This window comes from Ambystoma mexicanum, chromosome 1q (genome assembly GCF_040938575.1).
Source record: "Ambystoma mexicanum isolate Mex_15411 chromosome 1q, UKY_AmexF1_1, whole genome shotgun sequence".
Classification (NCBI taxonomy): domain Eukaryota; kingdom Metazoa; phylum Chordata; class Amphibia; order Caudata; family Ambystomatidae; genus Ambystoma; species Ambystoma mexicanum.
The window spans coordinates 899,452,720-899,470,254 of NC_090922.1; the positions used below are offsets into that span (position 1 = coordinate 899,452,720).

At 43.6% G+C, this 17,535-nt stretch overlaps 1 protein-coding gene across 1 annotated transcript in view; it reads right to left on the reverse strand.

The window, feature by feature from the left end:
• Positions 1 to 238: 238 nt before the first annotated feature.
• The window catches only part of PLPPR5 (phospholipid phosphatase related 5), a 1,134,012-nt gene continuing 1,116,715 nt past the window's right edge, over positions 239 to 17,535 (reverse strand). The window contains exon 6 of the mRNA XM_069641534.1: positions 239 to 841. Coding sequence (XP_069497635.1) covers positions 809 to 841 — 33 coding nt within the window. The 3' untranslated portion in view covers positions 239 to 808. The remainder of the gene's footprint in view (positions 842 to 17,535) is intronic.

Sequence of the window (17,535 nt, forward strand, 5' to 3'; positions counted from 1 at the left end):
GGAGGGGTGTGTTTGTTTGACATATAATACATGATTTAGCAATGATGAGAAAATAACCTGGCTAGACGTGTATTGCTATTGCTCTATTAAATAAATATGAAGCCTGGAAATGATAGATATTTGGTGCATGGGATTCATGGCGCAACTTTGAAATTAATAATGTAGTCACTTCTCATTTCTTACTATACTGAGAAAACTAAACACCAGCGCATCCCGTAAACAACCACCAAGTCAGGTAAAGAATCCAAATAAATAAACTTTTAATTATGATACATTACTTATTACAGTAAAAATTGGCATTTTTGTCAAAAACAGAAGCACCAGTCTTAAATAACAATATAAATCATATTTAAAGTGAATTGTAATAAAATACCATATGCAAGAACATTAATCAATTTGTACAGACTGAGAAATTTTTAAGTGTAATTGGGGTCATGCGAACTAAAAATCTGAATTCAGGTGAAGTGTTTTATATAATTAGATTGAATAAAAACATGACATGTACTGCTGAACACAAAATTCATTTAAAAGCTCCATTAACCAAAAATAGAAGGAGTTATACAAATTTGACTAATGCACATTATTTTACACATGGTCCAGTGGCTCTTGGGGAATGTAAAGAAAACAATGACATGTTTAAAAAAACAACCTTCAGATCTAGATGATATTTCTTCCAATGGTGTAAAAACCACTAAAATGGACCAGACACCCTTTTTCTTGCTTGTATTTTCATTTCTCGCTCAGCTGTGTTGAGTGGACAGTGAAGAGGGAGGACGTCCAGTGCAGGGAACACACATCCGCTTCAATATCATGTGATTTCTGCAAAGGCGCTGATGTGGTTCTGTAAGCACAAACAAACACAAGCCGTGGTCAGTCTAGGACAGTCACATAGTGAGTATTGTCTCATCATGCCTCATCATGCAAGGTGCAGCAGAGTATTCCAAGAGGTTAGTGAATAGTAAGAAAGAGTGAGGGTTTTTAAAGAGGGACCATGAAAAATCAGTCATTGTGCCAAATGTGGCCAGGTATAGCATTGTCCCTAGTCACACAATTGAACTTTTTTCAACAGTGCAGGTCTTTCTTTTTGTAGCATGATTTTTTATGTTTTCCAGGCATACGTTTGAGTTAGAATTGAACCCATCCATGACTTACATATGGCTAACTCACACAATATCAATGTCATAATCACAACAGCAGTTGCTCAAGATTCAGAAACGACGTATTTCTGTTGAATAACTGCACGTTTGTCTTTTGTTCCCCAACTATACTTTTGATGTTCTTTGCATCCCTCCACCAGACTATTTCACGTCTTGATTGTCCGGGCAATGCACCTGCCTGTGTTGGGCACTATCTTGTAGACCAGTCCTCTTCCATTACACGGAATACTTGCACATCGAACATCACCCTCCCCACATCCCCCTCAGTTGGAGTGATTTTACGGCCTGTCCACAAACTACACCTCTTCTCTCAGCCAACACATCTCCTCCTTCAAATCCTTTCCATCTTGTATCCCTGAAATCTCCTAGCTTACCTCTGATTGCAAACTCTGCTTCTCAACACTGGTCTGGCCCTACGTCAGCTAAGGCTAACCTCCTTTAAAATGGAGGTCACCCTTTCTTCCAGCCTCCATTATTGCCATACCGACCCAACATCTAACCTCTGATCCCCTCTCACCAATCGACATGGAAGGCAGCCAAGGGGTTTTCTTTGATAGCTATCTTAAATTCTAGCACAATATTACTTCAACTGCTTTAGTTGTCAGGCATAACGTCTAGTACTGATGGCAATTCTGCCTGGACCTCCAATTCCACTTGGCTAAAACAGTTATCTTTTGAGGTCACCAGGGGTCGCAACTGCAACTCCTGAGGTTTCCCTTGCTACCAATGGGGTATCCCTTGCTATTCCTATTCTTTTTTACATTGAAACTCCTGGGCTGTGGTAAGGCTCTTTGTTTCTGGGGTGGCTGGAATTTATGAGGCCTCTTTAAAAAAAAAAACTAAAAAGAAAAAAACTGGGTGTTTCACAAGTGTAACCCTTTGAGCAGTGATCCTAAATAAGAAAGAATAGGAATAACTAATAATTTGTCTTTCTGGAATTCTATATAATAATTACTAGACTCACTAAAGGGGTGAAAGGTTATGTTCTTTCACTTCACATGATGTCACTCGGGGCGGGGTCAAATGACCACGTCCTGTGATGTCATCAGAGGTCAAGATTCATGTGATGGCACTTCTGCTACCCCAGGCATTTTGGGGGAAATGACGTCCCTGGTTATCTTCTCTCTAGTATCCAGAGCTGAATGACTGCTTCCAGTCTTCTCAAGAGATTTTGGGCCCGATTTACAGAATATTTAGCCTGGTGCAAAGTGACTTTGTACTGGAGCAAAGTGACTTTTTACTGCCAACAAACATCCTGATTTGAAGAACACTTTGCACTGAACAAGTACTCTTTACACCTTGAATTGGGCCCATTTAGCGCAGTGCAAAGAGTACTTTTTCAGTGCAAAGTGATTTACAAAAGAGTGCAAAGTGTATTTTTTCAGCACTGCAAACATACACTTTGCAGTGTTGTAAATCATGGTGTTTGTTGGGAGTGCAAAGTCACTTTGCACCGTGCTAAAAACCCTGTAAATCAGGCCATTTACCTCTATCCTTTTGCTGCCTTCATTTGAAAAAGAGCATAGATATGCGACACCCACTGTCTACAACCTACCAATTGCATTGCTCACATCTGCGCACACTTCATGCTGTATTATCTCTGCCTAGTCAAAAGAGTTTTCTTTAATTTATTTGATGCGCTTGCCACCCCAACTCATTGATTTATTTCTATTCCCCTGGCAATTTACATGTCAAAGAGCTCTTCAGCCTTACCTTACCAGCCCATTCTTTACTGTTCCTGCTTTCAGCCCTTAACTCTCCTAGGCCCCTTTACTTGAATTGGTCAGATGAACTTCACAGCGTTGCCACACGTTGGCCAAGACATCTAAATAGAAGCCAATGAAAGTTTGCCATCACGGAGAGCATTCACATATTCGTTAGGGGCTAGATTTTCAAAGCTATTTTAAGAATGCAAATGTATTTGCATTTCAAAAACAATGGTCCCGATTTTCAGAAAAGATGGCGCCCAGGATTTGATTATTTTACGTACCCGTTTTTTTTAAATTCGTAGGTCACCTATGTGACTTATCCATTTCCAGGGGGATCTGAGTCGGTGAAAAAAAGGTACCAACAAGCCCCCATGCGTAAAGGGAGAGCCAGGCACAGTCGGGGTGCACAGAAAAATGTGCACAGGTTCAGCACGTGTGAGTGTGTGACTGTGTAGATAGGGTATAAACCACCATTCCCCCCCAATTTGCATATGCAAATTAGTGTGGCCAAAGGAGTAGCCATGGTCATGCAATACAATGGACAAGTATGGCTACGACCCTGAAACTTGAGGAGAACCATCTTCGGTTCCGGAATCACCTTAAAACCTTCCTCTCCCCCCTCCCATGCTGAAGTCATGGCTGATACTGATACTGCACTGGTTACCTGGCCACCGATCTGATCTCGGGCCCAAGCCCTGCCAGTTGCACGCCTGCACTACCTCCCTGGCAACTCCAGCACCTGGGGACTGTTTTTTCTATCCCTACAGTCCCCCCACGAGCACTTATGTCTGCACTCACCCTGCGCTTGCCACCAGCTGTCCGCTCTTCTATTTATCTTGTTATTTTATTATCCCATGTACTGCACTTTCCCCTCCCCCCTGCACTTTCCTTTTCCCCTCTCCCTTGCACGGTCTGAATGACACCTGGCCTAGTAAGATCGTTGTCTGTCTTCCCTCCGTTCCCCCTCCCTTGCCTCGTCGCGCCTTGAAACACTTGTGTATAGGCACATTATAAGTGCCATGTCATATCATATCATACCATATCAATCTGGTCCATACATTACAGAAAATCACTGCCCCTAGGATTAAAAGGAGGCCATCCATGTCACGCGGACAGGGAGCACAGGGACCTCTTTTAGCCAAAATCACTGTCTCTGTGTTGTTATTCCATAGGTCGGTAGGCCTCATCTAGACGAGGCCTAAACACCTATGGGTCTGGCGACGAAGCGGTTGCCGCGCTTTGTCTAGCCCTCGTGGTCATGAACCCGCTACCATTCACTAGCGTTGGCCGAGCAGGAACAGTGCCCGCAAGCCCGACCTGGTGGGATCTTCAGCCCTGATACTCCCGGGCTGCCAGAGGCATTATAGCCACTGTGCAGGCCATTACTGTGCGTGCTCTAATCTCCGTCACCTGACCTGGTGCGTGCCAGGAAAGGCGGAAAAAAGTGCGTAATGCATCCCTGACCACACTTGCCTCCAGTACGCGCCTACAGGGCAGAACATGGCGACCTAAGCTCTCGTGTTGGGGGCACATTTGTACTATGGATACACCATTAGCCCAATAAAATAGAGTGCAAGGAACAGAGAAAAGCCATTTTGCACTTTAAAGAATGGGTTGCAGCAGCCATTAGGAGTGCTTGTGCGCCCTGCATCCAATCACAGAAGGACCAACCTTACAGAGTGACCCGCACTATGCCATTATGCAGGAAAGTTCGACAACCCAGTCTGCACACAAGGGTTGCAGATCCTGCACAGAGTGCTTGTGCGCCCTGCCTTCAAAGGCCCATGTTTTTGCAGGGTGACTGGTGCCAACAAGCCACCGAAGCCTACCAGGAGCCACGAACAGGTCAGCAGTGGCATTTTTGCTCGCAATCATACCATACTCGGAAATCAAAGATGACAGATGATGCTGGAGGCACCCGTGCAGGTGCCAGGGTGCAACAACTGTCCATGTATCTCGCACCCCTGCAAGAATTGGACATATCCAGAGCCCTGTCAGCCTTAGGGCCCAGGTGGTCTGCCTGGGTGAAACGCCTGCAGATGTTCTTATCAGCGACAGGAGATGACAATGATGATACGAAGAAGTCTGTTATGCTTTACACAGCTCGTCCTGCTGTTTGCAATATTTTCGAAACTCTAAGACCTGCCGACAGGCCATTTAACACTGCCAAGATGGCACTCCAAGAAAATTTTGCACCCATGTCACATATTGACTACGAGAGATCGCTGATGAGGAACGCTCTGCAGAAAGAAGGGGAATCCCTTGATGCCTATCATTGCAGACTGCAGCAAATGGCTACAAAATGTGCATTGCCAGACGAAGAAACACGTCAGCCGATAATTCAAGGGTGTGCATCTGTTAAACTGAGACTACAAATACTGCGAGAACCAGGTATAGCCTTGGCCCGCATCTTATAACTTGGAGGCTCCCACGAATTGGCATATGGAAGGGTGAATAAGATATGTGCTGCCATGAAAGTAACCAAGCTGGAAGAAGCCTGCGCCCTAGGTCGACAACAATTATGCAAAATAGACAAATGTCTGCCGTGGAACAAGAGGGAGGGGCGAGGAAATGAGACAACCCTGTGTCCCAACTGTGGCTACAACCTGCCTCACTGCAACGACTGCCCGAAAAAAGGTCACACCTACGGGAGATGCAGAAAAATAAACCACTTCACATGAGTCTGCCATGCGCCAGCACCGTCAACACATTTGTGAGGACAAGCAGGCTCAAGACAGCCTTCTCAGAGACAGGCACAAAAGGTTGCACTAGTCAAACAACCAACTCCAGACGAAGAACAGCCTGTAGAGGAGGAGACATATGTTATGTTTTGTTATATTATTTGGCATTTATATAGCACTCTATATATCATTGGTATGACCTCAAAGCGCTGGTAGGTTGGTCCCTTGGGGACCGTGGTGCGGGTCAGTTGAGAAAATGAGGTGGCATAGGGTGCATGGGTGCACTGATTATGTGTGCAGATGAAGCGATTGCCCGATGGTAGCTGCATCCTAGCATTAGGCGTGTAGGTATTTGTTATCAGTAGAATGTGTGCAGTCTGAGCGATGGTCACCAGGACTGGGTTCTGGCTGCGTTAGGCCTGTTATGTGTGCAGCAAAGCCGAATTTGTGGGGTAGCTGCATTTTATAAGAGTGTTGGGGTGTTCATGAGGTAATGTTCGTATGTGAGCAGCTAGGCCGAAATGGATCGAGGGGTGTAGCTGCGTTCTGATTGTGTGTTGGTGTAGAGAAGAGAGTGAGCATAGCGATATGAGAGGTGAGTGTATGGGAAGAGGATTTGATCTAGCGAGCTCGTTGTTCCAGAATTAAGGTCTGCATTTGCGATTGCTGCACTTAGAGTAAGCTTATTTGTTATTTAATTAGCTGCCTTCAGTGGCGTTATTGCTCTGGAATTTCTGATCACTTTCATCAGGTGGCATGGTTTTCATCAGTGTTTGACCGTCATATACGGAATTATGGAAAGAGTCAGGTTTTTAGAACTATGTGGAAGGCCATGCAGTTGTGGGTGTGTCGAATATGAGCAGGGAGAGAGATCCACAGAGTTCGGGCTAATGTTGAAAAAGCAGATTCTCAGATCCTGGCAGAGTTATGGGTTGGAATCGCTAGAAAGAGGGCACTGCTTGATCTGAGGGTGCGTGATGGGAGGTGGGGTTTTATCTTTCATTGTAGGTATTTTGGTGCGGTCTTGTGTACTGCTTGGTGGGTAATGCATAGGGTCTTGAAGGTGGCCCTTCGTCTGACTGGGAGCCAGTGGAGGGTTTGAAGAGCGGGAGAGATGTGGTCTCTGTGTCCCAAATATGAAGAAGATGTTTTCTTCATCTCCAGTATGTCTGAGCTGAAAGCCCCAAAAAGATGGCATCGAAAGTATACAGTCCACATCTGCAACTCCCTGATTCCAGTTTTATTGCGGACGATCATTAGTACATATCAACAGATGCTCCACCCCTAAAAGAGATGCACGTACACATATATACATTTGGGGGTGAAAGTGCCACTGCCACTAGAGGGTGTCTTCATAGCATGTGTTTGACATGAGGACACTGCCATCAAAGCAAGATTCTTCGTCACCAAGGTGAGCAAAGTCACATTACTGGGATGTGCCGCAGCAGAGGCCTTGCACGTTGTGAATTTTGCATTTGGAGTGTACGTGCAAGACATTCAATCCCCACTGACCAGATATGCAAAGGTGTTCACAGGCATAGGAAAGTTCAGAGGAGATCCAGTCCGACATCACATTGACCCAACTGTACATCCGACAGCATTAATGCACAGGCGGGTACCATTCTATTTAAGGTCAATGTTCGATAAAGAACTTGAGAACCTTGTCACCATGGACATTATCGAAGAGGTGGAAGGGCTGCCCCCATGGGTCTTCCCAATCGTGATGGCCAACAAACCCAAAAAACCAGACTCCCTTCGCATACATGTGTATACGAGACTCCCAAACAGAGCAATCAAAAGAGAAAGACGCATCACCCCTACTCTTGATGACATTCTAGCTGAGCTATAGGGGGCAAGATTCTTCTCAAAACTGGACTTAGGTTCAGGTTATCATTAGCAGGTGTTGGACCCAGCCTCACGCTACATTACCACATTTTCCAAACAACAAGGTCTGTATAGATACAAGCGCCTCAATTTTGGCATTTCTTCAGCCACGAAAGTGATCCACGATGCACTGACAGGGCTAAAGAGAGCCATCAATATAAGTGACGACATCATGGTCTACTCCAGCACGGAACAAGAACATTTGGAGAGGCTGGGGAATGTACTGGGACACATCTAGCAGTTAAGACCTAAGCTGTTTGAAGACAAATGCGTATTCTTGCAAAAGAGAATTAAGTTGTTTGGTATTGTGTTTCTAGAGAACAGGATTCCTCCCAATCCCGCAAAATTTAAGGACCTCCATGACGCAGGACCCCCTTCTAATGCTTCGGAAGAATGCAGTTTTCTTGGTATGGTGATGCACTGCAGAAGATTCATGCGTAAGCTGGCCACCCTGTCTGAGCCACTTCCTAATCCCTCTAAGAAAGACTGCAACTGGAAATGGACCACCTTGGAACATAGCAGCTTTGAGGATGTCAAGAATGCACTCACAGCGAAAGATACCATGGCATTCTTTGACCCAAATGGAAAGGCAGAAATCATTGTAGATGCCAGCCCATTTGGTATTGGGTCTGTGCAGACACAGCCTGATGACTTTTGGAATGCCCATCCTGTTGCATTTGCAAGCAGAGCTCTCTCTGCTACAGATCAAAGATAGTCACAAATAGAATGTGAGGCCGATGGAGAACTCAGGTGCACGTCAAAACCCAGCTTTATTCAAACAATGAATCCTACCTGGGACAGCATACAAGCATCTCATTCTCATACCTCTCAATCTTTTCAATGATTGCAGGTGAATTTTGTACCAAAAGTACATAAGTGATGATGTCACATTAGACTAACAGTCTACAAAACATACAGGGAAGTTGGGTTGGTTAATAGCTTAAACTACATATAGAATGCATAGGGGTTGGTTACTTTCTTGGTCCATGCCTATCTGATGGCTCAGCTTGGACCCATCACATTATAGATACTATTTCTAATACAGTCTTACAGGGACCGCTAATTGGTTCGCATTAACCATCATAGGCTGTGTGGCAAGCACCCTTTCCATTGGTTGGCGCCTAGCTTACCAACTTTGTACTCTTTGATGAGACATCAAGATATGAGCAAGACATAAGTGGGGGAAGAACATTCTTTGGTCTGCCATAATTCCAATCAAAAGACACTCCTGGTCATCCTGAGGTGATGAGGCCTTCCCTTTCCTTTACACTTGTCCTTCTGTGCCGTCTGGTGTCTGTGTGTGTACTGAGGGATTCCTGCTGGAGTCTTATCTGTGTTTGGTTCATGATGAATAGCCATGTTCTTCATGTCTGATCATATGCTAGAGTACCGTGTTTGAGAGCGGATTTCCTTCTATTTATGAAGGTTTTAGCTAATTCTGACGTGCATGTTGTGTTCTTTGTTGCCACTTGGGAATCTAGTCAGTTACTTTCTATAAAGTCATTTGGCTTACTGATCTTGTGCACCTGGACATCAATGGTCATTTGTGCTCTTATTAAAATTAATTAACTTGGGAGTCTACCACTTGTACCTCTGGGAGTCGTTATCTTGTGCCTGTGTTCCGTTCATCTATTGCTCCCTTCCTTGTTCCTGACCTTGGTTCTGGTTGTGAGCTACTGTCTGGACAAGTTTCTAGAATACATGTGTTTTTGTAAATTCAGCATCTTGGGTTTTGAGGCCTTGCTAATTCTGAGACCTACTGCAGCCTCTGCGTTAGGAGAATGGTACCACTTCTGAATTCCTGTCTCCATTTTGGTATCTATTCATCTTGTATGTCTGCCATACAATGCTGTCCCTGCCCGTGTAGTCAGCATCTTATCTGCCTATAATTCAACTGTCCTATCAATGTAGTGAGTCCCTCTCTTGGTACACAGGAACCTCCTGTCCTTTTATACTGCGTTGCACTATTTATTCCGCACAATATTTGTGCATTCTACATACTACTTTTAGTCCTTATTTGTGTAGCACAACCTAGCTAATCATTTATGGTAGATTGCATGTACATTTACTTTAGTTACGCATATTGTTTCATGGAGCTCAGTTTAACTCATATTGTCACACACCCCGAGGTTCATGGTGCGGTAAGGTAGTCTCAGTCTGTAACGTCTCTCGCCCTTGCGGAGATGGGGCAGCCAGGGACAGAAGGGTAAACATGCCAAACTCTGAACGTAATGAAAGAACACAGCCCTCCATTTAGAGTCAATGGTGAGAAACCGATCCAGAGTAAATTTGATCAGACATCATAGCCCAGTTTACCTGTCATCCACATGAAATACTGATTTTAAGAGTAGAAGACTTTTGGAAAATTCATTCTTCTGTAAATGGAATTTGCTATGCATGAATGTTGACATACCGTAGACATTTGTATTAAAGTATTGCATTACCAGGACACAACCTTAAAAGCTGCAATATTGCACAAAACTGGCACGATGGTGGCACTAGCACTTCTGTCACAACGAGGCACACACATGAGACCACCAGACACAACCAAAACAAGTCCTTCTTAAGGTCTCTGCAAAAAAGAAGCATATTTACTTTATTTTAATCATTCAAAAGGGGGCACACTCTGAAATCAAAACCAGGAACAATAACATGCAAAGGAGACAGAATGAACACACGGACATGAACATATAAAAGCAAAGTTATAATTACCAATTCTTCTGAAAAAATGAAATGTACTAAAGTTTTACAAAAAAAACATATCTTCTCATAATGTATGTACATTTAGTGTGCAATTAAAATTGTTTTAAAGACCACGCTTAGATTTGTTTTTAAATAGGCATGCTCCTAAGTTGTCACTTCACACACACACACACACACACAGAACTCAGAAAAAATGTGCTGAGGAAAAACCTTGAGTGCAGGGGTGCTATACTGTCTCGCCTTAAGTAATTTGCCTGAACTTCAAAAATACACATGCCCTTGGGTTGCAATGAAGTATTGATGTGCCTTGTATGAAGAAACAGGCCATCGCTTGAGGAAGTTTAGGATACTTAATTTACAGCCAAATAATTGCTGAATCCTGTTAAATTTAGGCACAAGGATACAATGCACATCATCAAGACGTAAATTCTGCGTGTGTGTCTGTGTGTGTGCGTACACACACATACACAGTACGCACAGAGGCTATCTTCCATTGAATAAGTGGTGCAGGTTTTGTGCAATCTTTTCCTTTGCAAGATAGAAGGCATTTTCAAGTTCAATGCATGTATTCTGAAAAGTTGATTTAATGTGAACAAACTTTGGATGTCAATTACATTCCTCTCATGAATGTTCTGTTGACTGCTTACTGGAGCAAGAACCAGGAATGCACTGGTGGCAGGGGGAGCTTTATGAAGGTGGTTATTGCCTGAACAAGCATTACTACAGTTTACTATTATGGTTTTACATCCTGATGTAAAATAGATGATGAGGACGTGTGGGATACTTCAGGGATGGGAGTCAGCATATTGCCTTTGCCAATCCGGAGACTTGTTCATGCTTTTGTCACTTCCTAATGCCTGTCATTGGGGACTAGAATTGAAATCTTCATGGGTCACCATTGGTAAGGAAACCTTAATAGCACTGGTTTAAGTGCTATTCTTCTAGGTTAGGGACTTTAAACTCTACTTATAAGAAGTTGTTGATAGGAATGTAGTGGGGAAGCGTTTAGAAACATGTGGGATTGTTGTGAGGTTTGTCTGAAACATGGATTGTTACGGCATAATGGAGAAAAGTCCCGATCAGTAGATGGGATACATATGGAATGAAATTTGATGATAAAATGGATTAGTAATAAATCCACTTAAGCCCCCATAGATTTGGATGCAGTAGTGGGTTTAGCAACATCTGTCTAGTATATGGTGCAGTTGGACTGGGGCTAAATCCCTGATGTGTGACCATTGGTAGATATATTAATATAGCCTTATAGACCTAGGGAGGGGTCATTATTGCTGGATAATAACCGGCCCAGAAGTTATTTGGGCCATCATTTCGTGAGGGGTCATTAGCCCAAGCGATAATGACCCCTCCCAATACATACTCAAACCCTGTTAGTACATTAAATGTGCTTTTATTTTGTAATAGCTAAAAAGCAAGGGTGTCTTTATAAGTTAAGCATTTTTATTTGCAAACTTGGTTGAACTGGAAATCTTTTAACATGAGCATGCATTATGCAGAATGTAAAAGGAAACTGTCTACCTGTAACAAAGTTACAGCCTTTCTCATGTTTTAGCATTTTCTTTTGTGTGATAAATTGGGTGTTGCAGTGGGAAAAAAGATGCTCCCAGAAATCCCAAAATCATATTTGAAAGTTGCATTGCTGTTTTCCTGCTTTTGAAATCAGAATATTCAGAATGCAGTCAATTCCAGTCGTTATTGACTGCACACCGAACATTCTGATTGGCTAAGAGGAGATCAATAAAGTTTTCCATGCACTAATAATACCTTGCAATTTTAGGGAAATTACTGATCATCTTGGTAGAGACCTGCACAGAAGGTAGCACAGAATAATATTTTGCAAAACCTCAAACTCAACACACAGGTGCGCATATGCGCACATACGTTTATTGCCTTGTTTTGTGAAGTTGTTCGAAGCGATTTACTCGGGCCATCCAGGAAAAGAGCCTTACAATTCGAGCTTTGAAGGAATTTGATGGTACCGGCTCTTCTTGAAAGCTCTCACTAGCCATGTTCTGCCTCACCTACAGTTCGCAAAAATTATAACCAGTTAAACAAGCAGTCCAACTGTTATGTCGAAATGTCAACCATGTTGTCGATTTCACAAATTGTGTTGTCGGTGGAAGATTGTGATCAAAATGTACATGTCTAGCAATATAATGTGTTTATTTTAATTCTTTTTTCAAGATGGGTATACATAAAAAAAATTTGAACACTGTAAAGTCAAAGTGATAAGTGTTGTCAAATTAAATATGCAGATTTCTAAAGATATTTTAAACTCAGTTAACTTATGATACTCATCCATCTGGGACCACCAGCATAGAAAGCTAATGCCATAGCCCCTGTGATAATTGATTCACACAACTGTTAATGTTAGCAGTTAAAATAACCCCTCAGAAACATACACCTATGACTAAATGGAAACACAGTATATTTTAATGAATCAATACATTAATTAATTATATGTAATATATGGAATGTTCTGCGATGACTTCAGCAATTGAGGGCAAGCCACAGTAATTTCATCAATATACATTATTTTAATAACCTTGTCTCTTAACACGAGAACGTATATGCATGCAGTATGGTAAAATAGTTGTAAATACTATACCCATATACATGATTAATACGTATTTGAAATATTCTGCCTAATTTAGGGGAAATTAAATATTATCTAGTTACCCAGAAGTTGCATATACAAATTAGATAATGTTGTATGTTTATCTGTAAAGCACACATTGCAAAATCCATTTCTTCTTGGCTCTAAGCAGCACCAACGCCAGTGACACAAGATCTGTTGCAGCAGCATTTACAGTAAATTAGCAAATTATATCATTCATTAGTCTGGTTCGTAGCAGGATGTCAATAGTGTCATAACTTGGTGGGCTGTCAGGGGTCTTTTGTGACTTGACTTTGCAAATAATATTGTCTCAAATGCACTAAGAATGCGCTATGAGGATTATTTTCCTCTTGTTGGATGAAGTGCTGACCCTCCAAGAAGAGCCGCAAAAATTCAGGCGGCCATTTTAACTAGGGTCATTGGTGAGCCACAAATTCTGTTCTTACATTGATTGGAAGCAAAACCAGTAAATCTTGTAAAGCATGGCAAAGAACATAAGGAGGTTGGCAGTGTGGAAAAAAAGGGGCAGTAATTCTGTTACCGCCACTTTTTGTGCACAAGCAAATTACAAGTTTGGCCACCAGTTGAATTAACGAATGGTAATTCTGCCGTTTTTTGGAGGAAAAGTGGACAATTTGCCAGCATCAAGCTGGAGGTAAATCTGCCACTTTTCCTTCAAAAACCAGCAGGATTACCACTTGGTAATTCCACCCATGGTAATTCTGGCAAAAAATCCACAATGGAGTCCTAAATGGGGAATAACCTGCCTTACCACCACTTGTGATCCTGTTGTAAATCCACAGGACCAAGTGGTGATAACAGTAATTCGGGTTTGATGATATTTTGGTTGATTTACGGCAGAAATACAGCCAAATTCGTAATGAGTCCCATCACTTGCAAAGGTAATTAAGCAATATGCCCCGAGCGGCCCATAGTTAACGAAGGCACGAGTCAGTAATGCCCCCGGTGCAAGGGGCATATTGCTATTAGTACCCCGTCCTGCAATATCTGCGTGACAGGGGACCAAAAGCATTTCTTTCTGTCCCGAAACGCTGTGGCGTTTCGGGACGGAGAAAAAAAAAGAAACAACCAAGAAAATGGCCGCCGGGAGCGGACACGCTGAGAACAAAACTGCTCCCAGCGTGTCCACTCTGAAAAAAAAGGAGAAGAAGGTAAGTGGGGTTGGGAGGGAGGAAGAGGAAATAAAAAAAAAAAAAAAAAAGGCGTACCTGCCTCCCCGATGGCGGACGATGGAAGTCTCCTGCCGTGTGTGGGCGTGGAGCGGGGATGGCCCCGCTCTGAGTCTCCAAATGGCTGGAGGCTGCCATCGTCCCCCACCGGGGACGACAGAGCAAGAAGGTAAGTGGGGTGGGGTGAGGTGGGGTGGGCAGGGAGGAGGGAGGAAAGGGGGAAAAAAAAGCAAAAAAACGCCTTACCCGAGTCCCCGGTGGGGGGAGAGGGCAGCCTCTCAGCCGTGGGGAGGCTTGGAGTAGCCCTGCTTCGAGCCTCCTCATTGGCTGAGGGACACCCACGCCCCCCGCCGAGGACAAGGTGGCTGGAATCCAAGCCGAGAATCGAAGGATTCTCGGCTGGGTAACGACCCGGCGAGAGCCAATCAGAATGTGTGTTGCATTCTGCTTGACTCTCGCCGGGTACTAATTATGAAAATGAATGCTCTGGGCAAATTATGTGACAGAGGCAGTAATGTGCCCATTTCCCTGAGCAGTCACCTATGCTTGCCTATTCCCGGCTCAGCATGGTAAGAAAATGAGGATGACCCCAGAATGTCAGGTAACTATTGTTTTGCCATTTATGTTTTAAAACAATGTCTATTAAGCAATTACATACTTTTAAATGGGCTTGAAGGAAGAGAAAATGCAATGATGGCAATGTATAAACAACAGGAAGCAGTATTTTATTTTTAAATACAGTGGGTGACTGTGCATGAGAATGCTATGCCAAACACGAACAGCCGCTGACAATGTTGTGAAATGTCCACATACTTACAATTGTTGGCAGAAGTTGATATCAAAGCCCAAGGTAGTCAACCAGAAATTTCCACCAAGTACAGATGTACATAACTGAAAGGTATTGCCAGCAACATCCCATGCACTGATGCCATTGCCAGGTTTTGTCATGAAATGCACCCATTTCCATATACTGTCTTCCAAGTTCCAGGACTTTTGCCAGGCATGTAACCCAAACGGCAAGGTACTAACATCATTGCTATACATTGCCATTACATGCCCTGGTATTCACGCCATAGCCACGCACTGTCAGGTGCTATTAAACATCCATGTATATAGGTTGATGGAATGATCATAATTTAGGATAATGTGCCACCCCCAAGTTATTCCCAAAGTGATGTTTGGGAAGGGTCAAGATCTCAATCAACAAGGACAACTCCCGAAGTCTATCAGGCTATTAGCACATGGCATTGTGAAACTTAAAAGCAATCTGTTCTTCTTGTGGGGAAAAATGAGCACACACAAGTACCCGGGAATCTTCATAGAGTTGCAATGTAAATAGTAGCAATAAACGTTATACATTTTGTAATTCATTGTTGGTTCTTAGTTTTGGGTATTGAACTGCACGTGCTCCTTATTCTTTGTCTTTGCAGAGACGAAGAAAGTTATCAAGTCAGCATGTTTGGAATGAGCACTATACCAGAGATAAACATCCTGGGAAGAGGCGCCAGCCAATCAAACTGGCCAGAACGCGGGTGGGAATCCAAGTTGTCTATCAACGTTCCTGCATGGCCTGCTGGCAGCTCTCCCCATCCAATCCCGAGCCTCACCTTTCATTCTCTCCCACTGCCCACCACCGCAGACCCCCCCACCCCTGACTCTACTTACTGGACTTGCATGCCTCCCTTTCCAGCTCTTCATCCCAGCTGGGCACCAATGAAGTAGACATACTTATGAGTCCTTGTGCAGGGGTTGACTTGAGCTATCGCTGAGGCCCTTACTACGCTCGAGAATATCTTAGGTTTGGGCTTGCAGGCCGTAACTGGCCCTGTCCACCCCCAAATGCAGGGACAATAGAATCATTCTAAACTGAATACCCATGCATTCTTAGACACAGCCTTTATAGGAATCCATGTGCTATTTAAGGCTTATAGGATGAGGGAGGGGACATTATGCAAGGATAGTAACCCATCCTCAGGTTATTGCGAATGTGAAGCTGAATGCTATAGGATGGAGAACATTCATTATCTCTGACAATCATGACGTTTCCTGTGTTCTAAATTTGTATTCGTACATGGAGCTTTTCAACTCTATAGCAGACATCATAAGCTGCATTGTGAGCATTCTGATTGCCTGGGAGGAGGTCTACAATGAAATCCATGTGCTAATTAAGTTTTATAGACCTAGTATGCGGGCTGTACAGGGACCTATTCACACTGAAGACTGTGTTCAAAAGCCTGAGCACAGTGAGTGCATTTAACGAGATTTACTGGGCCATAACCCCTAGAGCAACCCGAGGGCGAGGTCTATAATGCTTTTAGAATCTGAATCACTCTTAAAAACATATGGTGCATATGGAAGTATTTAGAGGTTAGCAATACACCACAAATATGCCTGGGCCATCGCAACTAGTTGGCTGTGGGTATTCTCTGCATTAAACCTAGACTTGGAATGCACCCGTCAAAACAATCTGGTTCTTACAGCCTGCAGACTATCCAAAGATGATGCTCCGTCAGTATTCCAAGGGTTATCATTAAGGCCTGCACATTTAACAAGGTGTGCAGGCCCATAACCTTAGGTATGCCCAAGGACCTGGTCAATAAAGCTAATATGTTTTATATCTGTGGCATGAAGGAGGGATAAAAAAAAGCATTAAAAAAGCAATTTGCCTGTAGTCATTGCTGGGAACTGGCTAATTCCCAGCAAACACGTACAAACATGATTGATGGGCTTGGGTTTAGAAACCATCCACGCTGTCTCTTGGCAAAGAAAAGGAGTTGTGATCGGTGGCCATCATGGGAGAGAGCCCCTGCCGCATCTGCCAGGTGTGGCCCAATGAAGATTACAGCCAGCAAGGGATCAGAGCCCTCCACAAATAAGCTGGGGATCTGGTGGATGGTGGAGGATTTATGGTACCTAGACGCGTCTGTCAGGTGCAGCCTGGGTGAGGAGGAAAGCGGCACTCGTCGCAGGGAAGGTTCAGAGAGGCCCTGCCGGCAGGGCTCTTAGCAGTGCTCTAGTGATGAGAGTGAGCTCAGCACTGAGGGCACTGCAAGCAGCATACTCAAACAATGGGGAATAATGCGGCATCCTCATAATGTTATGGTATGTTATGTTCTTATACTGCACACAGCTGCCACCCATGGGCAGTCTCCATGTGCTCACGTGGCTCTTCAAGAAAGAGGAGAGGGTAGGTAAATGAGGGTGTAGGGCTAGGATAGGTCCATAACCAGGAGAAACTGGCATCTGTGTGTGTGTTGGGTTGCAGATGGGTTCATTGCTTGCACTGGCTTGATGTATCCATAAGGGTGAAGCCCAATGTCTGGGTTGTTTGTTGTATGTGAATGTCTGTTATGTTAGGAGTGTATTTGTGTGTTTTATGTGTAAATTGTCTGTTATTTAAGGTTGTGGTTGACCGCACTTACTTGTGTGTCTGTAAGGCTGAGGCCCAATGCCTGGGTTGTTTGTTGTATGTGAATGTCTGTTATGTTGGGTGTGTGTTTGTGTGTTTTATGTTTAAATTGGCTGGTATTTAAGGTTATGGTTGTGCGCACTGGCTTGTTGCATCTATAGGGGTAT